This window comes from Ciona robusta, chromosome 9, assembly GCF_009617815.1.
Source record: "Ciona robusta chromosome 9, ASM961781v2".
In the NCBI taxonomy this organism is placed as follows: Eukaryota; Metazoa; Chordata; class Ascidiacea; order Phlebobranchia; family Cionidae; genus Ciona; species Ciona robusta.
This window is the reverse complement of record NC_143243.1, coordinates 530524-556153: the sequence shown is the minus strand read 5'-3', so window position 1 is coordinate 556153 and position 25630 is coordinate 530524. Positions and strand designations below refer to the sequence as shown.

Genomic DNA, 25630 nt, shown 5'->3' with positions numbered 1-25630 from the left:
TAAATTACGGACACTGAACGTTAGAATATCAATTGATATTTTCTCCATTTTTGTCCCAAATTTCCTCTTTACGCGGAAGCCAAGTTCTTTCATTTCAACATTCCGGATGTTTTATTCACTACGTAACAATACCGAGTATTACGTTTACTACACAACAATTGCAAGTTGATTCGTAAGCATTTACAGGCAATGTTTAACCGATGACTGTGTGTTGATTGAACACGCATGGGCTTGTATCGTAACCTAAGGGTGCCGGGTTCGACACACGATGCCGCTACCATGGTTGGCGGATGTGTTATTGGGTCAGACAATTAACGTCAGTTGCTTCAACCCAGTGGTTATACATAATATAGTTGCCCACAAAGTTACATACGTGGTAGCAGGCACGAGGTGTAAAAAAACAGAACTATACCGTATTATAACGACTGCCCTTGCCCTGCCACTGAATATATAAAGATGTTATTTACTTTATTACGACTACCGTTTCCAATATAACAAAAAATCTTAACTTCCTATTTTTAGTTTCGAGACTTTTATCATTGTTCTGTTTATTGATGGTCGCGCTATACGTTCGTATCAGAAATAATAGCGGGGCTACAATAGTCGTTATAAAACGGGTGTTCTATTTTGCAGGTGAATGCTTTTTAAGAATAGGTGATATTTTAGACAACCCATAAGTGACCACTGGGTTGAAGCAACTGACGTTAATTGTCTGACCCAATAACACACCCGCCAACCATGGTAGCGGCATCGTGTGTCGAACCCGGCACCCTTAGGTTACGATACAAGCCCATGCGTGTTCAATCAAACCCAATCATTACTATGGAATGTAAATCCACAACGCCGAGGTTATTAATTAAACCGTGTATTGAACCTGACAAAATTAGGGTACGATTATCAATGACGTCATCGCACTTTCCTCGAAGTAATATTCTGCGTAAAATGCGTCACTGCAAAACCCCTGAAGGAAGAAAGTTTCATTTCCAATAATTCTAATCCTGGACAACTTAAATCTCGCGTTGGGCTACGCGACCTTAAACAAGTAACATCGACGCATTAAAGCAAACATAGTGGCCATACCACGAGTCAGGGTTATTTTAAAGTTACACACATATGTCAGATTATTTTGTGTATGGCATTTCTCCTAGCCCAAAGTACACTCAGCTGATGGTCAAACAATAAACCGGCTTTACAGATCTAATTACTTTTTGCAAAATTGGGTTGTTGGTAATATTTTGATATGACCTGCGCTGTGTAACTGTCTTGCAAACCCCGTGTGTGTCTGGTGTTTAAAAAGACACGTGTGTTATAACTCGCCAGCAAGCATGAGGTGCATGCCATTCTATTTCCAGACACTATTATGACAAACACTATGTATGTACAAATCTAGGTCTTAAACTTATCGGTTAAACATTGCCTGTAAATGCTTACGAATCATTTCGTTAATTTCCCCACGCTTTCCTAAAAACCCCGGGAATGTATTACGTCACAAAACAAACTGCAGTGTACCAATAGTACAAACACTCAACTTGCGATTGTTGTGTAGTAAACGTAATACTCGGTATTGTTACGTAATGAATAAAACATCCGGAATGTGAGAATGAAAGAACTTGGCTTCCGCGTAAAGAGGAAATTTGGGACAAAAATGGAGAAAATATCAATTGATATTCTAACGTTCAGTGTCCGTAATTTATCCGGTTATAAATAAAAACTAAACTGACCGAGTCATTTTATGTTTATTACAATATATTCCGCTTTCTTTTTTGTCGTAGTTTAATTTAACGGAAAGATAAATTAACCATCGCGACTCCGAATATAAATTGATTGTGTATTTGAAGGTTTATATTTAAATACTGGGCTCGTATTATCGGTAGTATAGGTTCACCACTTCCTGTATGTACCCGGATCAAAATACCCGTCATATTTAAATATGTCGAAACATATAGCATTAAAATAACCCGGGATATAATACATTGGCGAACTTTATGTACTTTATATTATTTAGATACAAGTTTCGCTGCAAACTTGTCGACGCACTTTGCTATTATTACGTCATGTTTAACGTGAGTGGGATCGCATTGTTCTAAAGATTATCACAAAACCACGTGATTGAACTGGTTGCTACTTGTTTAAACACAACTATATATGTGACGTAACAAAGCGCCGGTATTAATTGTCTCTAAGAAGACAATTCTGACGCAACAATACATCATAATCAAGTTACAATTTGTAATAGAAATCTATCTAGAAACATTTTTGCAAAATTCTACGAACCGAATATGGAAAAGGTATTTGTTTATTTTATACGGGATTTTTCATTAGTGACCGGAACGTATTTAACAATGTTTGATTTAGTGCGTAATGGTTGCGTCGCCGCCTTTGTTTTTCAGGTCAAGCAAAAAAAGGGTAGGTGTGTATACAAACGAGTACATGGCTTAGATTTGTGGTATATATACCCCTGGAGTTGGGGTAAGACATCCATATCACAAGCTGAAGCAGTACAACCAAGCAAGAAGCAAAATACAACAATATAATCCGAGATGAATCTTTTCATTACGTTGATTATTACGTTTGCGTACAGTACTATGACGTCGTGTAGCCCGACTGGTGTCACAAGAAGCACACGAGGCGCAGAAGATCTTGTACAAATTCTTGGCAGTATTAAATCTACAACTAACCAGGCTCTTGTTACCTTTGTAAGTCTTGTATTATTTTATCAACATTTGAATCAATGTATATTCAGCAAATGGCTTGCCATTGAAACACAGCATGTTGCAACATGTGATTATATCAGTGTATGTTCTTTATAGATCAGTTCGTATATGGATTGCACAGACATCGATGATTGTCTGGTGGAATCTACGAGTCTTGAACTTGCTAAACTACCAACTGCGCTTATAAACACGGTAGGTTCTAATTGAGATTAATACCCGTTATTTGTTTTAAAGTGTAATACCTACTGGTTTGGCTCATAAGACAAGAATTCCGCAGAGTATAACCATCAGCAGAGGCAGAAACTTATAAATAGAGATAATATTATATAAGGGTTGAAGTCTTCAGTGAGGCACACCTGAGGCCTGGGATGTAGGTCTATTACCCCAACACCCAGGGTGCTACCATCTATCATATATAGGCCACTAAACAAGTATTTAACGCAGGATAACAGCGAATGGGCGACCGTGTTCACAGATAATATGAACGGCTTGCAAGATTTTAACTTCTATTTACAAAAAGCGTTTGGACCTGAGGGTTACGGTGCGGGGAAATTCCCGGCTATTGGCAACGACTTGACTGACGTCACCAGTCTATTGTCGACGTTTATGAAGGATTTTAAACTTGACGTAAGTGTTACTATGGCAACCGAGTTGTACTGAATTTGAATCATCCAATCAGCTTTCAATAAATTTTAGTTAAATTCAACTTATTTCCTTACGTTGCGGGTAAACTTTATAAGTTATAACACAGGTGTTCTGTTCCGTACACCTCGTGCCCGTTTACAAGTTACCACGTATATTATGGTACAGAGTTTAATACCTGGTAATGGCCAAACACCCCAACCGTTCCGTTACGCCGATAAACCCTATTGTCTATATTCACAAATGTAACCGAAATACAGACAACACGGTTAAATTAGGATCGCATTTCAGCTCGGTATAAACAGACCATTTAAAATTCCCATTCCTATAATGTTAAATGCAAAAGAGTTTGGTTTACTTACATGTAATTTTATTCATTTAACCAAATGCAGAGAATTTACGTAATACAAATACAGCGTAAATGCAAAATATCTAATCAGATTTTCTATGTGTTTTTTTTCCAGATGCAAAACGCTTACTGTTTAAGTATTGACGTTAAAGATTTGAGCGAACTCGAGCCTTGCGCTGTATGTACAAACCCTACTCTACCCAGCCATTCATTAGAAATTGTTCGCAATTATAAATTCCTAATGCAGTTATCCAATTACCTTGACGATTTTTACAACAAATATAATACTTTCATACACACCACAAACACGTGTAGCTAACTTCCCGCCTAAACGTATTTATTTATTTTCAAATTTTGCACATTGTTCCGTATTTATTCAGTCATAAATTAACTGTGACGTAATAATGCAGCGTTATTTCACAAGTTTGCTTGATTTTGTTTGTGACGTAACTGACACCTAAAACGTAACAATCACCATGTGTGACGTGTCTTTTATCTTTCTTTGCTTTTATATCTCTCATTATTTATTAAATATGGAAATAAAAGAAAGAGTTTTATAATCCTTGTTATTTGCATTAGCTACAGTTACAATATAAATAAGGCATCTTTGTGTTTATATGTGAGGGCTTTTGTGTGATTGTATTTGTATTTATTTGCCTTTGCTGCCAACTGTTAAATGCTAAGGTTTTCCACTACGGTAAATACCCTAACTTGCAACTAAAGCGGTTCGATCTTTCGTATTGTGGAACAAGTTTGATTATATGAACACCTAGCACTTTATGCTTGCTCTCGAGTTGCAAACACGAACGTCTTATTTTACACAAATGAGATTATTTTTATTGGTTTCAAAATATATAGGAAATGTTATAGATAGTTATAAATAAAACGTTGTTTTTATTTACATTTAAATTATCTCGCGTTGCAATCTTAAAAGCAGTTTTATATCCAGAGAAGTGGCTTCGTTAGTATTTGTGTCGCGACTTCTCATGTAAAAAAAATTATTAAGCAAATAAATAATTGCTTAAAATAGATACAAGGTACGTCATACAGTGTTTGTGTTATAAGATTTCTATTTACACACCCGGTTTGCTATTTACGTAAATTTGACTCAAGGTCACATGTTCTGTGATTATTTGATCATAATAAATTCTTGTGACGTCAAAAGGAACCAAAACACGTGAGCATAGTAGCCACCGAAACGAGCCTAATTTGCATAAAAATACAACCCCATATTTCATACATCAATTAATGGTTCTATTTTATTTTGGTCCCAGGCTCGAGGCTTGATGCCGCTACTGTTGTTGGCGTATGTGTCCTTGGGCAAGACACCTAACCGAAATTGCTCCAACCCAGTGGTCACTGATGGGTTGTCCAAATTATCAGCCATACATAAAAACAATCACCCATAAAGTAACATGCGTCGTAACTTGTAAGCTGGCACGAGGTCTATGAACACGTTTTTATAACGACTTTCGTTTTCCGGCCACGCGAGAATAAAGCAAGCTACATTCATTCATTTATAACAATACACAATTGTCTGACATCACTAAAGATCGTTTTAGTTTAAACATTATCAATTGTAAAGTATATGACGTATGTGCCCTGTGACGTCACATGGGGCAATTGCAAAACCCCGTTTTTAGCTTTCCCCATTATTAACGGTATGTGTTCAAACAAAATAACGGATGTTGTAAACCCCCCCACATATGATACGCCCGCGGATGTATAAATTTAAACATATTCTAAAGATCACGTCACACTAATTACGTCATAACACGTACGTAACAATTATTCATTTTCTATTTTCATTTTTTACTTCCTGGAGAGTCATTACTTTAGCGATGTATCGGGGTGTTTATGATGTAATAAACCATCGATTATCTTATCACTATTACGTCATATGTAAAGCGACGTACGCTATCAGCCATTAGAATTTACGAGCGGCATAGTTAAAGTGATTCGCACACTTTCTATTGACGATCATAATCGATTATTATGTCATAAACGACGTCATTATATTGTCAATACGGGAAAGTACCGATCGGTAAAACAGCTTCGACCAACCGACAATAGTTGTCTTCGGATACGATAACGTTCTATAACAGCGGTTTTCAACGTGATGTATCGTTTACTAGTGTGTTTTTTCAACCTAATTAAACCCATTGTTTACTAACGGTTTGTCAGGGCGAGATATGTAACCAACCGTCCACTAAGTTATATACGACATTGTGATCATATTGTAAAACAACTTTTTAAAATCACGAATCAAGAGTTGGAATTTGAACTGCCTGCATGGCTGTTTCATTTTAACTTACGCGTGCATATATTCTGCAGAAGCACATTTATAAGGGGTCTTTGACGCGGTGCTCAAGTTTAGCGGCAAACCTGTACTATTCACTGTGTTGCATATATATATTACGGGTTGGGGTAAGATGGTGCCCGTTTTCATTCACTTTTATTACAATTCTGACCACGATTTATCGGCTTAATATTTTTGATAATATTTCATTTTCAGTTGTTTATTTTAAACGTTAATGACTAGTCTACAAGTCGTTTGGTTTACGAGTGAATTTGAAATTACGCGCCCGCCAAGATTTGTTGACAAATCATGATTGTGTTCAAACAATCGACTTGTCCATCCACGTGTCGCGCCTTTCCAAGGCCCTGTGACGTCATAAACATTGATTATTCGAATCTCAAGGCCGTTGTAGAATTTACTCTCTCTAATTCGTGATCATACGCACACGGGTGTTTTAAATATTGTATCTTTACCGCGACCACGTATACGACCTTGAAAAACAGCTGTGTTGGTTTGTTTAGGTTTAATCCTTCTTTAGTGTTTCCGGCGTTGGGGTTGGAGCGCTCGCATACAGACCTAAACATACCGAGCTCGAAGCTTGACGCTGCTACCATTGTGGGCGTATGTGTCCTTGCGCAAGACACTCAACGACAATTGCTCCAACCCAATGGTTACTAATGAGTCGTCCAAATTATCAGCCATAGTTGTTAATATGATACCAAGTCTACTTTCCAACTAATGCTCACGGTTTAGCGGCCGCACTTTCTGACGCTTATCCCAAATGACCCCAAAATATCACAAACGTATTTTTAACAACTGTCGTTTTAACTAATTTGATCTTTGCTATTGTTTTTTAAGAGATAAATAATATTAACGTTGTGATACATGCATTGCAACATTGGTGTTTAACACACCTTGTGTCCTGCTACCCTGCTATGCGAGGATAAATAAGCTGTCATTTATTCACCGTATGCCTTATCCTGTTCTCATTCAAACACAAAACTTATGAAGCAATGTTTTATTTTGCCTAAGTAGAAATTAAAAGGGTATTAAACACATAATTCCTTAAAGGGGAAACACCCAATGAGACACTGGTCGTTTGCAATGCAATTTAATTATTTTTTTATTTCCAGGGTTACTCCAGGTCAAGTCCAACCAAGGTCAACAACCTGCGCAATGTGGTCCGATGGTGACGTCACACAGGGTATTGCAGTGTGCATTGTGACGAGGTGATGGGGTGGATGGGGAACCACCTGGGTGGAGGAAATTTAAGGTAAGGTTGTTTTTGTAATATCTCTATTCAGGTGTTTAGTTGGTATTATTGATATACCACTCCCATGCCCACAGTCGAGTTGCCGAGGCTATTACAGTGTGTGGATAAGCAGACATGACTTTTGGTTGGTTTGGTCATTTATATCCTCGTGGGTGGGAACTTGAGTGACTTATCCATGGTTGCCACTCCCATGCTCACAGTAAAGTTGCTGAAGCTATTGCAGTGTGTGGATAAGCAGACATGACTTTTGGTTGGTTTGGTCATTTATATCCTCGTGGGTGGGAACTTGAGTGACTTATCCATGGTTGCCACTCCCATGCCCACAGTCGAGCTTACCTGTTTAATACCAAGCATCCGAGGATCAATATAAATATAATCGAGACAATCCGAAAATCCTGTGACGTAATTCGTGTACGTTGGTTTCCCGCAAGCACTCACAAACTTCATGTCATGAGACAATGACCAATCACCACCGTGATAGTTCGTGATACCCCCTGTAAACCATGATTTCTATGAATGTATTTATTTTGCATGGCGGGGCAACGATAGTCGTTATAACACGGGTGTTCTGTTTTATACACATCGTGCCAGCTTACAAGTTACATCCACGTATGTAGTTAATTTATCCACGAGGGGCGGAGGGGGGGGGGGGGGGGCAACCACAGTCGTTATTCCGAAACCTAAGTCAAAAATAATTGTTAAAAACGGGACACAATTTACAAAAATGTTAAAAAGCACTTTGAACTTATGGTGAGCCACGCTAGAGGCGGAGATATGAGCCAAGGTCTTAGACACCAAGTATTATAGTGATAAGTAGACACACAATTTTGTAAAAGGAGTCTTACTTACTTTACTTAAAATGTTTACTGATTAAGTCAGTGTAAAAATTCTAGGGTTGGGCTGCCTACCCTGCCACCCCAGGTGTGGCGCCTATGACTTCAATGCAACAATAATTAACCTATTTTTCCATTACCTGAATACCAATCTGCATGGTTGGTTGGTATGTTCCCGTCTTGCATTAGATCACATAACCCACTAGCAGGCTTGCTGTTCAAATCTCCACATATTATAGGAGTCACCACGCCACCTTCAGGTAACGATGCCGATGTGGTTTTCATCTTTTCCTTGACCAGGTTTAGAATAATTCCCATCTGGGTGGGAAGAACAGTTAAAATCTAAAAACAAAAAATTGCCAGGTCTTTTACATTCATATTACAACTGGCAACAACAAGCCAATAACACACACACACATATACACACATATACATATATATAAATACTATACATCATATAACATCATGTTAGTTGCAATCTCATGCCTTCGCTGCTAGAGCTATTGAAAAGAAATTGGTTATAGTTGTCTATTCTGTCGACGTCACATATTCGACTGTTTAGTAAAATCTATGGTAACATACTTTGGCTTCGCTTGTTTACTTTGGCTTCGCTTGTTAGACTCTGTCACAAATTGTGTTTTGCTTTTGTTGTTATTTGCGGTAAGTCACTACCTCACAGCAAATGTGACGTAGATCAAAATTATTATTATAGAAGCTTGTGTTCCCGATTGAGAGATGCGAAATTCTTGCATGCAACAAACTTAACAGTAAAAGTTAAACATATGATGTCACTCCTGTTTTATAAGTTTGGGTGACTTATCATGCGCCCACAACCACTTTATGAAGATCTTATATGTAATCTTCACTTACTTGAATAAGACGGATGTTTAGCGCCCTCGGGTGCCAGAATAAATGAGTATTAGCTAACACAAGGTGGCGATGAGGAGCATCAACACTTTGTAAGACAGCAAGCTAAACAGTAGTTGATGGAAAAAGTTGATTATTTAGTCATAATGGTCATGTGTAAATGAAAAGATCTTAGATGTAAATAAATACTCGGTGAGCATATGAAGTTAAAGTTGGAAAGAAATATCAGATGCTATAATTCAACCACTTTTTACCTAAGGGGGCGCAACAACAGTCATTATAAAGCATGGATATTCTATTACATACACCTTTTGTGGGTGATTGTCTTTCTGTACGAATAACAATTTAGACAACCCATAGTTACCACATTGAATTTAAGTGTATGGTCTAAGAAAGGACACATACGCCCGTAATGGTAGCAGCATGGAGTCTTTAATCTATAACCTCTCGGATATGGACAAGCCTCAAACCACTGTGCTACGAACAACTGATAGACCCAACTTACCAGAACGCACGACCCTCTTTGTAAGACAGAAGACTTCAAACTTTGATTTCTTGAAACTTTTTCCAACAAATCCTTGTTTACTTCGTCGGTGGTGAGAGACTCTTGTAGAATCTTGTTTTCAACAGATATTAACCTGTAATAAATTAGATTGGTGACCAAGATTGAACTTTAATCTTTGTCAGCCATACATTCTAAGTGGGTTTCAGTTCTATTCTATATGGGTGAGGTTACAGTGAGGTACGCCATAGGACTAAAGATTTAAGCCAGAGTTGGTACATTACCCCAACATTGTATATGCACATTCTACTATATATAGGTGAGGTCCTACAGTGAGGCACGTCATGCTACCTAGACTTTAGACCAGAGTTGGCTCATTACCACAACATTGTATATGCACATTCTATTCTATATGGGTGAGGTCCTACAGTAAGGCACGCCATGGAACCTGGGGTTTAGACCAGAGTTGGCCCATTACCCCAACATCGTATATGCACATTCTACTATATATTGGTGAGGTCCTACAGTGAGGCACACCGTGGGACTTGGGACATATGCCAATTTCCCCAACACTGTATATGCACGTTCTATTTTGCATAGATAAAGTCCTATTTATGCCAGAGTTGCCCAACTACTCCATTAAAAGTACTTACTTGAATCTGTCCCTGTTATAAAACACGGCCACCCCTTCCTTGCACTGTTTCTTGGTTGCGAGCGCTCCCGCAAAGTTTTGTAGCGACATCGAGGACACTAGGTGGTTCTCGAACACAAATCTGTCCACTTCTTGTAAACATATAAGATCTCCATGATAACCTGCGATGTCATAGATAAATGGGAATTGTTTATCCTAGCATGGCGGGGCAACGACAGTTGTTATAACACAAGTGTTTTGTTTCAAACACCTCGTGCTTACTAATAAGTTACCACGTATGTTATGTACCTTTGTGTATGATCGTTTTTCTGTATGGCTGACAATTTAGACAATCCATTAGTGACCACTGATTTGGAGCAATTGCCGTTAAGTGTCTTGCCCAAAGACACATACACCCACAATGGTAGCAGTGTCAAGCCTCGAACCTGGTATCTTTAGGTTATGAGGCAAGCACATCACAATACATAATTATTTACCTTCTAGTTCTTTCTGAATGAGTTGTATTCGATAATCCATCTTTATGATGTCATCAGGACAATAAGGAAACAATTCTTTACGAGCAAAGTCTTGTGTTGCGTAACAATCGGCAAGTATGTTGAAACAAACCATACGGAACCTTTAAATAAACAAGCATAGCGAATTGTGATGTTACAACAATATACTAATGCAACCATAAACGTAACATGCTTGAGGATTGATGAACCAACTTTGGTTCAAGTCATACCTCACTACAGGAACTTTGTCACAAGAAGAACATTTGTGTTCGGTCGAAAAAATGAACTTTTTCTTGACCTTTTTAGGTTAATAATTTGACTTGATAATCTGTATTCTCGTTGGGTCGTTGGATCTGTATTTCATTTAAAACGGAAAGTTCAGGTTCATAATCCACTTACGTGTCACCGCTGCATTTTTTCGTTGTATGAACATGGCGGCAATCGAACAGGTAGCTACTTCTAGCTGGTAACACAGGGCCTGATACATCCTCTGCTATTATGACATCATCACTGATGACATCATCATTGTTGGCAGGGTGGGTCTCACTACCAGGGGTAACTTGTAACTTGAACTTATGCCCAACGTCATCAAAACTTGGGGTGTGTAACTGGGGGGGGGGGTAATAAAGTTTATTTATCCTTGCAGAGTGATTTAAAAAAGCCAATTCCAACATTGTGTATTGTTTTGGGTATTAGACCAATCCTGACCCAAGTTTTTGTTTTTGTTTTTCTGCAAATAGTTAGTCAAGCCTATCTTTAATTAAAACCCAAATTGGATGCTGTGTAAAAGATTACTGCATGATTGCAACTTGTTTATTTATGTGTGGTTGGGCAGCCTCAGTTGTTATGTGTTCTGTTATATACACCCACCTACGAGTTACCAAGTATGTTTGTGGCTGATTGTTTTTTGTCTCATAGTCCGACGCTGTGGCTCAGTGGTATAACATTGGTAATATAGACAAAGGCTATCGAGTTCAATGCTCCATGCAGTTACTTACTTTATCATTGCTAACAACGACCCAATTATCCTTGGTTGGCGAACCTTTCTTCCCATTCATGTTGTTTTTATTCAATGAGCTTCTAAGCCAAGTGAATCTTCGGACCATAATGTATGTAAGGTGTTATACCATAATGCACACATGCTCATATTGTTTCATTTACATTATATATGAGTAAGGTTCTAGACTCTACTGCCTGGCATGCAACGGGATCTTTTAGATCAGAGGAGTTGGCCCATTACACCGGCATCCAGGGTGCCACAACCTATGTCTGTGGGGCACGGAATCCCTCAATAGCATTCACTTATATAAATGAATGCAACTTATTTATTTGCATGTGCCAGTGCAACAACACCCACTATAACACTAATGTTCCGTTTGAATGAATGTAAGTTTGTAATTTATTTATCCTCGCATACTGGACAACGACAGTTACAATAAAATGGCTGCAAATGGCTTTAAATTAACACTCACCCTCAATTGCCTATTGCCTAGTCATTATCAACAACCACCATGGCACCATACACTCAGTGGCGCAGCCAGGGGGGGGGGGGGTTCGGGAGTCGTGACCCCCCCCCCCTTTTAAACCAAAAAAATTTTTAAAAAATAACATTTTTTGATTGAGCCCCCCCCCCCTTTATTTTTTTCTGGCTGCGCCACTGCATGCACTGATCATGTATCCTTACTTTGAAAACTGGTGGCTTGCGAAGTCAAACTGCAAAGATGGATACAATGTCATCCCGGCTAGTGGCGAGGGTGGTAACTTTACCATGGTTGCGGTGGGTGGGTTGTATACCACACGATATTTCTCTTCCTGGATCTCCAGCAGTGATGCCCTCTGCCAAACTTCATTACATTTCTCATCCAAAGAACACTGGGAAAATATAATTGGAAACACTGGGAAAATAAACTTGGAAACACTGGGGAAATAAACTTGGAAACACTGGGGAAATATAATTGGAAACACTGGGAAAATAAACTTGGAAACACTGGGGAAATAAACTTGGAAACACTGGGGAAATAAACTTGGAAACACTGGGGAAATAAACTTGGAAACAATGGAGAAATAAACTTGGAAACACTGGGAAAATAAACTTGGAAACACTGGGGAAGTAAACTTGAAAACACTGGAGAAATAAACTTGGAAACACTGCCATACTTAACCACCTACCTTGTCACCATCCAGGTTCAAAAGTTTAACGTTAACCTCAAGTTTCTCAATGGGGGATCCCCCCGTCTCATCGTGTTTACGTTTCTTGTTGTTTTTATCGGAGCTTTGCAACGTCGCCCTAATGCGACAGAAAGTTTTCTCCAACGTTTCGTCAGCGGGACGGTGGAGCTGGAGGGGTTAGTGTGAAAGTTTGAGGTTTTTATTCTATATGTGGGTAGGGATCTTAATGCAAGACATGCTACCTGAGATGTAAGTCAGAGTGGGCCAGTTACCCCAACACCCAGGGTGCTACCATCTAGACCCCACTGAGGCAGTTTATAGACACTCAATAATAGAGATTGTATTGTATATCGGTGAGGTCTTCAGTGGGGCAAACCTGGGACCCCGTGTGCGAGTTGGCCCAATAGTGACTCCAGGTCATAGCATGTTTAATTATGAGTAAGCTCTTAAAAACTGAGGCAAATACTCAGTAATGGAAATTCGGTTTGAAAATGCTCAAGTCTTAATGCAGCACTACCTGCCACGACACCTGGGATTTATGCCAGACTTGGCCCATTACTCCAACATTGTACATGAATCTATATGGGTGCGGTTTTACGCTAGAGTTTTTGTCTGTGATAAGATATAAATGGTGATAAGATATAAAACTCACTTTTCTATTCTTGCCATTGATCTCCAGAGACAAAGTGACAACATCGGTGCCAGGAGATTGGGAAACACGGAGAACTTTCATTCTTTCAAAAGTTTGGGATAAAAAGTGTTCTCTACAAAATAAATGCTTGTTATTGTGTTTGGTAGTACATTGAATATGGATTGACGGAATTTTCTGTGTGGCTGACAATTTAAACAACCTATAAACCAAGCAACCACTGGGTTGAAACACCCACAAAGTTACATACATGGTAACTCATAAGCGGGCACGAGGCGTATAAAACAGAACACACGTGTTATAACCACTGTCGTTGCCCCACCATGCAAGGATAAATAAGTTACATACGTGGTAACTTGTAAGCGGGTAAAAGGTGTATAAAACAGGACACCCGTGTTATAACGGCTGTCGTTGCTTTCCACGCAAGGGCGAACAAGTTTCATTCATAAATAATTGTTCGTTACAACAGACTTACCGTTTTAAATCCAAAATTTGTTTCCAACACAAGATTGGCTCGGTCGTCCTATTCGTAGAACACAAGACGCAACTTTGGAATTGGTTCAGGATTTTATAATTTCTTACAATTCGAGCAAAGCATCCAGACATGAGGCATTCATCACAATATAAAGGTTTAATTGCACAGCCTATGTATTAAACCTACTTGGATCAAAACACAGGTGTTATATTCACACAAAACAGCAGTGGTCGGTTATTAACAGAGTGATAGTTTATTAGTTTCTAAACCTGGGGTGGCAGGGTGGACAGGCCAACTCTGGGTTTTTTACACTGCATTAATCAGTAAACATTACAACCAAAAAAAGATTTGTTTTACAAGAATGTGTGTAAAAGTAAATACAACCAATAAGTTTGGCTCCTAAAATAACGGAACCCAAAATCCAACCCACAATTTCAAGCTTTTTTAAATTAATAACTAAGAATCATAACCAGTAATATTTCATATTTATCACATGACTTTAAATGGTAAATTGGCAAAGCAATACAAATGTACACCAGTTTTTCTCAATCTGTATAGTCTATATCTCAGATAAGCCCATGAAACTTTCACTAATAAACAAAGTTTTGGCAAGTCTTGTGTGAAGTCAAAATGCAAATAATGAGTTTTAACAATCTCAAACTTATATGCCAACATTTTGTTTTAGGAAATAAATCTTAATTATTATTGTAAAAAACACCCTCATGACACCAAAAGTAAATAAGCATTTTAGTTCACAAACTAAACAAACCATTTGATAGAAAAAAATGTTTTTATTCACAATTATACGCTGACTTATTTAACTTTTTAGTTTCATTAAATTTTCATTCCGTTGCAGTTTTCGCTTATTTTTTCGGGAATCTTTTTTCCCGTTTACAAATTTCAGTTTTGATTTTGAGTCTGTGCATTCCTCAAATGCCTCTGATTTATTCATAGGATCAATTATGGCCCCGATCTGTGTCACAACTTTTGGTTTGGTCATTTCTTTCACTGTATGCGGTGTATTCCATGTCCCACCAATAGGCCTCGTAATCGTGCGTTCAAATTGCTCCATGCTTGTAAACGGATGAGGAACTTGGTTGACTTGATGTTTTGAAATATGAACGTCACGTTTTTCGTTGATTATTACACTCCCGAGACCACCATCTTTACGTGGCTTACGTGGAGGCAACGGTTTAAACCTCCTTTTTCTTTTCCTGGTTGGCTGAACCCCTGCACCCCCCCAGGCCCCCCATCCTGGCAGTGACAAATCAACTTTTTTCGGTGCCTCGTCATCGATTAATTTTCGCTTGGTTGCCGTGAAATCAGCTATGACATCATCATCAGCAAAAGCTTGCTGAATCGTCATTTTTTGATCATCAAAATCTTCTGCGTTTTCCACAAACGTTGCTTCAGTTTTGGACAAATCAGTTTCAGCAACATTAAATGACTTTTCCGCGCTAACTTCAACACGTTTCACATTTCCCACATTGTCCTCAGATTTTTCAACCAGTTTCCTCACTTTTGCTACAACTTCTTCCACATTATCATCAACACCATCAATAGTTTCAATCAAACCTTCATCATTCCCTTCTTCGTCTTCCTCCTCTCTCTCTTCCACCTTTTTCTCGCATATCTCTTCTTCAGCAGCCAGGACTTCTTCCTTAAGTTGCACGCACGCTTTTTGGAACTTACTAAACGTATCTTTAACAGGGAACTGGATCTCGAAAGCCTCAGGCGACGTATTCTTCTCAATCAACCACGATCTCAACATCCGACGACTGGGTTTCAAAACCTCTTCTTCTGACAGGGTGGGCGGAATAATCTCTTCTTTCAACAACACATGTTCAACAACCTCCTTTTCTCCTTCCGTTTCATCTTCTAAGGACTTATTTTCGCCGCCATTCTTTTCATCCAAGGGAACATTCTTGCCAACATCTCCAGTATCCTCCGTTTGATCCTTAGATCCCTCTTCCTCAGGAACAGATCTCAACCAAGGGTTATCCTCACTCACAGTAAAAGTTCTCCCCTCAAATCCTTCATCATCTGAGCTTTCATCTTTCTCATCATTTTCTTCTAAATCCTCCAAAACTTCGGGAACTTTTTGCGTCAACTCTCGATGTTTGTTCAATTGTTCCTGCAGTTCGTGCTTGGTGTTCGAATCATGTTTTGCCATCAGCGCTCTGTTCCGCGCCCATTTGCTTCCCGTGCGATGTCTTAATGAAGCTCTCTCCTCTGCTCTCATTCTTTCCCCCTTCTCTACATCCCCACCATCCACTTCCAACTCCGTCATCTCTTTCTTCTTCTTCTTTTTCAACATTCTGTGATATTGCTTACTCTTAATTTTGTGGATCCTTTTATTCTTTGATTCGTGATACGACATCAACGCTCTATGCTTTTGCAGCTCTGCTCTTCTCTCTCTCGCATCCTCCAAGCTCATAGCAGCCATTGCTGCCTCCTCTGCAACAGATAAATCATGATCCGGTCTCTCAGCAAACTTGTTTCCATGCAAAAGTGAATAAATCTCTTGTTCCAATGGAGTCAAATTACTTGCTTTAGTGCTCGCAACATGTTCATCGACCTGAGCAATTCTTAATGGCTGTTGATTCAACGGGAATGTAAGTTGCTCCGCTTTCCTGTTCTTCTGTACAACAGCGTCCCATTTTTTTAGCTCTTTCTTATTTTTCTCGTACTCAACTTTACGATGGAGTCTCTCCGCCGCAGGTTTTGACAACGGCGCATCCAGGCTCCTATCTGGGTGTTGAACTCGAGTTATTTTCTTTTTCAAATTATTTATATTCACCGTTTCTTTCAACCCTTTCATTAAATCATTCAAACGAATCTTAGAACTCGAGTTTTCGACAGTTTGTGAAGAAATCGAAAACACGGAAATATCTTTGGTTGCCTCTGTTCTTTCTTGCTTCCCATGATCAGTCTTCGCTGAGTCCAAATCCACTCCAATACTTAGCAACAACTTCTTGTGAACTTCTTCGTCCTCACTTTGGGAGTCGCTTTCCTCAACTTCAATCTCCGTGTTTTTAATCCCCATTTTATAGAAATTATACAAATATGTCCCAAACCCCTTTTAGAAAGAACAAACGTTATAGGGTATAAGTTTACTGTTAATATGTTATAGCTATATAGGTTTAAACAAGTTACCCACTGATGGCACCATTATACATTGATTAATTGATACGTTTAAGGTGTATTAAAAGAGCACGTTATGTAAGTGTGGTCTATATCTATTTAACAATTTATATACGGCGAAATTGTTACTTATACTTTGATTAAACAGAAAAGTAGAAGGTTTAGGCTGTAATGGTACAGGGCATGGACTAGTCTACAAAAGCTGTTTATCTGGTAACTTTATATATTATCTAAATCTAGAAACCTTTTCCCTTTTTTAATTTTCCGTAATCGTAAAACTTTAGCGTTCTTTTACTTAACTACAATTGTCAACAAAACTACACGTGGTTTACGTTAAAGCGTATACGCACAAATAAGCGGAAAAATACAAAATGAATTTTTTTAACATATTTTATACCAATTTGTTTAAATTTTAATTTCTTTTTTTTTCAAACAGTACTAGAAATCGTAACTAAATTAAATTTTGATCAGACAAGTCCCCAATAAACAAGAAATAAATCAGATTTCTATTTGTGATCTGGCGCGAAATGTTTTTTTTTCTGATTTTCACTTTTGGAAAAACTGTAAAACGGAAACATTTTTGTTTGTTGTTTTTGCTGTAACTTAACAAAATGAGCTTGTGGGTTGACAAATATCGTCCAAAATCGTTAAATAAGCTTGATTACCATCTCGAACAAGCCGAAAATTTAAAGAAATTGGTGGAAAATGGAGATTTTCCGCATCTTTTATTTTACGGACCGCCTGGCGCTGGTACGTTGGGTTGGTTATACTGTGGTAACGCTGTTCAGTGTTGTAGTGCTGCAATATATTTTTAGAATAAAATTTGTGAATAAATGGGCTTGGTAACATAAAAAATTATGCCCGCTGTTATCCACACACTGCAATTGCCATGCAAACTCCTATTGGCTGGCAACCATAGATATTTCACACACATAAATAGTGCTGATTGACATTTTATTCTTTATGGGTAAGATCCGTGCCAAGGACCTGGGATATAGGACAGATTTGGCTCTTTACCCCAACACCCGGAACGCCCATTTTATGTCTTTCATGTGATTGGTGGCGCGGTCAGACACGTACTTTTCACAACACTTTTTTCTTGTGCTTCTGAGTTACCACACTTTTCTACATTCTGTATGATTTTTTCCTTTAATTTGGACAACCGCACATTTATTTCCCACTAATCCAACATATCAACCCCAGGCAAGAAGACCCGCATCATGTGTTTGTTGCGCGAGGTTTACGGATCCGGGGTTGAAAAACTGAGGATTGAGAAACATAACTTCGTCACTCCTTCTAAGAAGAAACTTGAGATTGCTGCCTTGTCGAGTAATTATCATATTGAGGTCACACCGAGTGACGCGGGAATGCATGACAGGTAGGAGGAGGCTGCTTTGTGTGATGCACTTTATTTTTGCAGCACACAAAAAGTTGTTAGGATCTAAGTGACTTATTTGAATGAATGTAACTTATTATTCCCCACTAGCGGGAGATCGTTACAACATGGTACGAAAATATTTAGACATAATCAGGGTATTCTATTTAGTGGGATAGAAATTTAGAAACATATGTAGTTTAAAATCTCCTATTCATAATGCCCCAAATAATGTTGTTAATATTCCAGAGTTGTCGTTCAAGAATTGATTAAAACTGTCGCCCAATCCCACCAGCTTGAAAGTAAAGCGCAAAAACGATTCAAGGTTTTTAACTTTTGTATTTATACTTGTTTTTTATGAGCATAAATATAAATATAAATTGTCAAATATCCTGTCAATTAATTATGCTGTGGCTGCATTTGTTTCTGTCTCCCTTCTTCATTTATTTATTTTTTAACAATGTTTCCAAGAACTCATTTTTGGCACAAACCTAGCGATTGTTTTATGGAAAACTTTCTTGATTCTCCACAATACGCGTATCATAGTAACTGGTATATGTTGTACTTCTCCAATCCAAGATATTGTTCCAATATTGAATCCACCATTTTTGCTCCCACCACCAGGTGATTGTCCTCACTGAGGTTGATCGACTAACCAGAGATGCTCAGCATGCATTGAGAAGAACCATGGAGAAGTATATGTCAACGTGCAGACTTATATTGTATTGTAATTCAACCAGCAAGGTAAAGGGGGTGTTTTAAATGTAAGAATATATGTATATATGTTCTTTATTTGCTAAAAACAATATTTCAATTTATTGATTTGTCCAGTCTATCATGTTTACTAAGCATAAATTATGGGAAGCTTCATTGACTGGTTACATTTCCCACCACAAAGTTTTGTATTAAAAGTTCAGGATTATCTCATACACCACATGTGACAACAAACCTACTAAATTATCATGTGTACAGGACTACACCACTGTCACTGTGTTGTTAGTTGTTTCAGACATTAATATCAATACTGTGTTAAAGCATATAAGGTTTGGTAATGACATTATATTAAAAATGCATTAAAACCTATTACATGCCTCGTGTGTTATAACTTATATGTGGGAGTTGACATTGCATTAAAAGTTAACGCTGTATCGTATAAGACATTTAATATACAATGGTTATAATTGTATTGGAACCACCCAGGTTATCCCAGCCATCCAAAGTCGTTGTTTAGCCGTTCGTGTCGCGGCACCAAGTATTGATGATGTCATCAAAATATTGACAAGTGTTGGGAAGAAGGAAGGTCATCCGATACCACAGGAGCTTGCTAGGAGGTTGGTCGGGTATAATTTATACTTTTAGCTTTTTAAACACTCCTGGCCCCCAACAATTTTGTGTGATGTGGGCTCGGTAGCATTTGTGTATTCTGTTGTGAAATATACTCACAAGAGTTGTTTTATATTTTCAAATCACAAGTACTATGAAAAATCTTTTCTATTTAGATGCTTTTTGATTAGGAGACCGATGATGCCAATTATTGGTAAAATATATCTTTGGTGCATATTTAGTTGGACTTGATTTTGTTTGCTGTACATTTAGTAGCACTTGGTGTATTCTGTTATAATGCAACGAGAATCGTCCAACAATATGAGTGCTATATCAGGGCCAAATTCACATAACATATCACAGTTCCAAAGTACATTCCTCAAAACTTTTACACCCACACAGAATCGCGGTTGCTTCGAAACGAAACTTACGACGAGCGCTATTGATGAGTGAGACATGCAGGGTGCAACATGTTCCTTTGACTGACGATCAAACTATTATGGAACCTGACTGGGAGGTGAAATGGATTTATCGCCTATTATCTTATCATGTGTTATATATTTGGAACATCCACCCAAACCTAAAATATGTCACATAATACTTTGTATTATTAGATTGAGGTAGATATTATGTGCTAACAATAAGTTTTTGGTAGCTTACGTGGTATACGGCAGTGTTAACGACTGTCGTTTTCCAATCACAAGAGGAGAAATAAGTTTCATAAGTGGTAACTCGTAAGCAGCAAGGAGGTGTATGGAACAGAACACCCAAGTTAATGACTGTCATTGCCACGTCACCTGAAGATATATGATTTACATTCATTCCAATTATATTGTTTAATTTACTTTTACAGCTTTATCTGAAAGAAACAGCCAACATGATTGTATCGGAGCAAAGCCCTCGTCGGTTGTTAGAAATACGGAACCGAGTTTATGAATTATTGACAAAGTGTATTCCACCCGATGCTATTATGAGGGTGAGTGTTGGATTTATAGATAACGGGCCAACTCTGGCTTGGACCGTAAGTCCCATTGTATGTCTCACTGTGGGGGTGCCAACTATAGAGAATGGTACTACTAATCCATACAAGGATAAACCAGTGATAGGGAACATAGGTAGGGCAACCACGCTTCTTTCAACCAAGGTTTAAGAATGCCTTGACCTGTAGACGCGTCTTAATGACAGTTGTTTTGCCACTTTATCCTTTCCGTTCTAACTACTTTTTCTTTGCTACTCTAATCCAAGAGATAAATAAAAGTTATTTATAACATGCAACAGAAGTCAAATTCCACCAGGGTTTATACAAGGAATTGATCCATAACTGTGACGGAAGTCTCAAACCAGAGTTAAGTCAGCTGGCTGCTGAATGTGAGCATCGGAGCCATCTTGGGCAGAAACATATTTACCACATTGAAGCTTTTGTGGCAAAGTTTATGGCCATGTATAAGCAGTTCATAGAAGAAGGATTGGACGACATGTTTTGATGGTAAATATTTCATTATTAGTTAATGCGACATAACTATTTACGTATGGTGGGCAACGGCAGTTGTTATAACACATTTTTGGAAATTTTTCTCTTTTTATAATGTGTGGTTCACTATTTGGACAAACCATAAGAATATATTCCGTTTAATGTCTTACTAAACGCCACATTCGCCCACAATGGTAGCAGCGTTGAGCCTCGAACCCATATCCTCGACGGCTAGAGGCAGGAGCACTGAACTGTGTCTGATACTTTTTTCAGTTATCTAATTGATAAATTAATTGCTAATTAGAGTTTAAGACATTGTGATGTTGTTTAGAGTGGATGTGGACGGGGTTGTAATATTTCCTGCAAGGAGTTGTGTTTGCTTGACACCTAAGCTTGACACATTTAACATTTCATGAACATTTTTCGTGAATATGACGTGTTTGTGATATTATCACGAGATCACGCGTCATATGAAAAGATTTCATTTCTTGCCATGAGCAAGTTTTCAAATACATATTACGACTAAGTGAATTATTTCTGTGACGTCATTGTTCGGTGACGTCATCCTGACGACGATGATGTATCATCCGGTGGTTGCGGCAACGGGTCGTTACGTCGCGAGCCTGTTAATGACGTCATAATGTTAGTGTGATGTCAGAATAGGTTATCCGATTTTGTGAATCGGTAATATTACATCAAAAAACGATGACGTAAACATTACGCAATGAGGTAATAGTGACGTCAGTGCGTCGTAAATCAGAAAAAGGTTATAAAGTGACGTAATGATGACGTAGTTACCTGGTACGCCGGGTAAAACATCTTGTGGGTTTCTTCTTGCAGCTAGGGGATTTCCCAACCCCCATTGTGAGGGGCCGGCGTTAGAGGGGGCGCGAGGGAGTGGGTCGCTACGTAAGCGGGGTGAACTGAAATGTAGGGGTGTTATGTTGTAGATTGGGTAATATGATATGTTTAGGAGAGAGGCAAGGATAGTTAGCCCCACAATCGTGGAAATCAAATCTAACTTATTGGTTGTAATGTTTGCTGTTAAATACAGTGCTATGTGCGTCTTTATCGGACTTGTAGTTTATAGTTTGTTTACTCGTTAAACAGAAGTAATTTGGCGCTGATAACCCCGGGGACATTTTAGACAGAACTATGACGTAATCCGAAAGAGGAAATGGTACGATATAAGAGAACGAAAACATGGAGTATCTTACTCAACCTACTAGACGTTGTTTGCTTATTAAGCAGAAGTTAATTAGCTCTGATAAGTAGGAGTAGAAATTTTGGATTTGTTTATCTATATACTTAATATAGTATAGGGTGGGGAAAGGTGAGACAATATTTCAATCTATTTTCTCTTCCAATTTGGTAGCAAACAAACATTCAACGATTTCTTGTAAATCGTATCCTCACGACTTTCATATACCGTTGTTAGTTGTGTCAAACATCGATCAGGATATTTGGATGTTATGTATCAAAGGTGTCCCATCTTCCCCACCCTACTATATGAAGCAGAAGTAACTGGGAAAGCTATAGGCCAAAGTATGACGTAATCCCGCAATAACAAATCCTGGTCATTTAACCCGAATCAACCGTTGTTTACTTATTAAGCAAATACAGAATTTAAATATCAACGAGTTGGGAAGTTTTATCCAAGTATGACGTAACTTAGAAAGGAGAACTTTAGATTTATTTTAACATTTACATGAGGAACTGTTATAGTTGGTCAATAAGTTCTAGATGTTAGGGTAAACTTCCTTTAAATCTGTGCACTGTGTGTGGTTGGTAGTAAGGTGCTGGTAATACATGGAAGATTTTGTCGTACGCTGCAAGGTTTATAGGTTTGGCGCTCCATGTATATTTGACTCAATGGGTTATTACGTTTCAGGAGTTTTTTTCAGGGATTCGTTCAAATTATTTATTTGGCAAAGCCAAAAGGCAAACAGTTTAAACGGTGGGAATATTTTGCTCGAAGGGTGATTTACATAAGGTAAGTTTGTATTTGGTTACTGCGATCGCCCCTGAACCAGAAGGTATACCAGGCTCGTCGCTGCTACCAATATTTGTATGTGTCTCTGGGCAAGACGCTTAACAATAATTGCTTCAACCCAGTGGTTACCTATGGGTTATAAGTTGTCTGCCACAGAAAACTTGGCTCTATTATAAACACGAAACACCAATGTACGCCGCTGTGTCGCATTCGCTTATTAATTTGTCTCTTGCCGTTTGCCAACATCTAAAATACCCCGTGTTTCGGTTCGGGAAAATGCAACTTGATTGTATAGTGCTATCATGCGTTCATACGTTGTCAACGTAACAAAGCGATTGAATTGATTAAAATACGGAATAGCTGCGTCCCAGTCTGTGTTGAACACGCTCACCGTTTCCACCTGCCATCTCTGAGGCCCTCTAACGACGACTTTTCCACAAACCCCACACAACCGTTTGACATCAATGGAAACTTCTGTGCGTTAAATCCGATGGGCATTCGTCTGTCGTGTGTGAACTTTCTGTTGTTTGTATCCATATACTTGTGCCCTGGTATGTGCTCTCCTGTCATCGGTTTTAACGAGTTTAAAGTAGTCAGTTTGGTTTGCAGTCAGTTTTCCATATATGTTAAAGCTAAACAAATATTCCCTTTTATGGACTTTTTTCTGTTGGTTTGCTTTGCGAAGTTGTGGTTAAATGACCTTCGTTATTTTATAAACAAAACATAGACCATATTTCCTCGCCCCGCTATTACTACACATCAATGCTATTTAATATATTTCTACCTTTATATTCTCAGCGTGAGATATTAATTCTGTTATCTTCGGTTTGCTTTGTCTGTTATAATTAAACATCTACCTTTGCATAAGCTTACTGGCCATTCTCACCTATAGTAACACTAACGCTGACTGACTGCGCGTAGAAAACTTCAAAAATCACGAAAAGCTTTTTCACGCCATCTAGCGACGGTAATCTTTTGTCCAAAACCAACCTTCCCAACTCCATACTTAGTGACACGTCATAACATTCACTGCCGCTTATTTTGATCTTAATCGCCTTTTTCACTCCGTCCTTCATTCCTGATATCCGATATACGAACCTACGTACGTATGACGTCATGAATTCCGTGATGTCATTAATAAAACTAACTGGGTTTTAGGTTTTACCTACTGATTAAATTTAAATATGTTTTACAATTTTGGTGACGTCATGGTATGACGTAGTTGTAGCAGTCTTGTTACGTAACAAGAGCGTTTCATTACGTCATAATACTTTGGGTTAAAGTTGTAATCGTTGACTTTTTCCGGTCTTTGATTAAAAGGAGCTTTGTCCACTTGTGGCGCTGTAACATTAGCCAAGGAACCGATTATCGCGTAAGAAGATTTTCCTGAGCCTCCCATGTGTGACTGTGACGTAATATAAGACCATTGTTAATGGGGGAATAAAAAATAACGTATTTTTTAAACGGGATGTAAAATGGCCGATATTTTCCAAGAACTTTAAAACAAACTACGGATAAAACTGCTTGAGCAAAAATGTCAAATAAAATCGTGGCCTCTAAACCCAGAATGCAGTATAATATACCCCTATTGATTGTCCTTATTATACTTAGTTTTAATTAAATACATATAGTGACGTTACTTGTAGTGACGTAATGAAACTTACCGATTTTTTACTTTTCTTAACAACCACACCGAACGGTACAAAGTGATAAGCTTCGTCTAGGAATGGAACGGTAACCGCTTCGTGGCCCAATAACTGGTAACCTACATAGTTCCTATGAAAATAGAATAGTTTTACTGACCGGTAGACGTCGCTATGGAGCAAGTTTATGCGCCTTTTATGTATTGTAAAATAACATTGTTTTAAGGGGTTTATTAAAGCCAAGTTAGGCAAGCAAGTTTATATTGGCGCAAAATGAGAACTAGCCCTTATTTAGTTTATTTATTTAAAAACGTTTTTGTCACAAGGTGTGTCATATATATCATAGAACGTGTCCGCCCCAGAAAAAAAGTTTTGGTATAAGTTAATACATATGCGTGTATATAAGAAAGTTACTTTGCAAGATATTTCGAAGTTAAATTTAAGCCGGATTTATAGCTGTCAATCATCAACATTTGCAAATCTTTGCAGTTTGGGATAATGGCCTAAAACCTGCAGATTTAGATAACATAATAGCGAATAGGTTCTATAATGTAGCCACACTGTTACATATATGTAATATATATAACTTTTGACTTTACCTGCACAGTTCCCATGCCAACCCAGGATCGCATGACGTCAGCCTATCGAATATTTGGGGCGTCATTGGTTCGTCCATGGTTATAATAATAAGTTAACACTAACATAATAACTACATATCATACACCATTCATATTTTACTTTGCATTTCTATTGGTTTCATATG

At 38.2% G+C, this 25630-nt stretch overlaps 5 protein-coding genes across 6 annotated transcripts in view; 2 read left to right on the top strand and 3 right to left on the bottom strand.

Moving 5' to 3' along the window:
- The first annotated feature begins 2270 nt into the window (after positions 1-2270).
- On the top strand, positions 2271-4414 carry LOC149730537 (uncharacterized). The gene is made up of 4 exons (XM_089885305.1): positions 2271-2696; positions 2811-2906; positions 3159-3341; positions 3821-4414. Exons 1-4 carry the CDS (start codon positions 2541-2543, stop codon positions 4022-4024), a joined length of 639 nt encoding a protein of 212 aa, XP_089741431.1. The 5' UTR covers positions 2271-2540; the 3' UTR covers positions 4025-4414.
- Positions 4415-7007: 2593 nt separating this feature from the next.
- On the bottom strand, positions 7008-14054 carry LOC149730536 (2',5'-phosphodiesterase 12-like). The gene is made up of 13 exons (XM_089884410.1): positions 13919-14054; positions 13447-13558; positions 12795-12962; positions 12310-12497; positions 11624-11720; positions 11025-11233; positions 10608-10747; positions 10133-10292; positions 9483-9615; positions 8981-9082; positions 8251-8428; positions 7614-7771; positions 7008-7257 (listed from the first exon to the last, which is right to left on the bottom strand). The coding sequence occupies exons 1-13, from the start codon at positions 14047-14049 to the stop codon at positions 7150-7152; spliced, it is 1884 nt and encodes a 627-aa protein (XP_089740536.1). The 5' UTR covers positions 14050-14054; the 3' UTR covers positions 7008-7149.
- Positions 14055-14100: 46 nt separating this feature from the next.
- On the bottom strand, positions 14101-17153 carry LOC149730535 (U3 small nucleolar RNA-associated protein 14 homolog A-like). Its single transcript, XM_089884405.1, has one exon. The coding sequence runs from the start codon at positions 16962-16964 to the stop codon at positions 14736-14738; it is 2229 nt and encodes a 742-aa protein (XP_089740531.1). The 5' UTR covers positions 16965-17153; the 3' UTR covers positions 14101-14735.
- A 436-nt stretch (positions 17154-17589) lies between these two features.
- Positions 17590-25630, top strand: part of LOC149730532 (replication factor C subunit 3-like) — a 34600-nt gene continuing 26559 nt past the window's right edge. Inside the window, exons 1-9 of one of the 2 annotated variants that reach the window (XM_089884423.1) lie at positions 17591-17812; positions 18266-18440; positions 18687-18762; positions 19062-19181; positions 19638-19768; positions 20163-20277; positions 20614-20736; positions 21056-21246; positions 21563-21762. In XM_089884423.1, the coding sequence (XP_089740549.1) occupies positions 17674-17812; positions 18266-18440; positions 18687-18762; positions 19062-19181; positions 19638-19768; positions 20163-20277; positions 20614-20736; positions 21056-21244 (1068 nt within the window). In that variant the 5' untranslated portion in view covers positions 17591-17673 and the 3' untranslated portion in view covers positions 21245-21246; positions 21563-21762. Of the gene's footprint in view, positions 17813-18265; positions 18441-18686; positions 18763-19061; positions 19182-19637; positions 19769-20162; positions 20278-20613; positions 20737-21055; positions 21247-21562; positions 21763-25630 lie in introns of those variants that run through there. The other variant, XR_016385666.1, reaches the window with a different exon arrangement.
- LOC149730534 (uncharacterized protein C11orf42-like) lies at positions 21235-25604 on the bottom strand. The gene is made up of 7 exons (XM_089884425.1): positions 25467-25604; positions 24889-25000; positions 24496-24629; positions 24111-24322; positions 23616-23787; positions 22030-22154; positions 21235-21854 (listed from the first exon to the last, which is right to left on the bottom strand). The coding sequence occupies exons 1-7, from the start codon at positions 25541-25543 to the stop codon at positions 21793-21795; spliced, it is 894 nt and encodes a 297-aa protein (XP_089740551.1). The 5' UTR covers positions 25544-25604; the 3' UTR covers positions 21235-21792.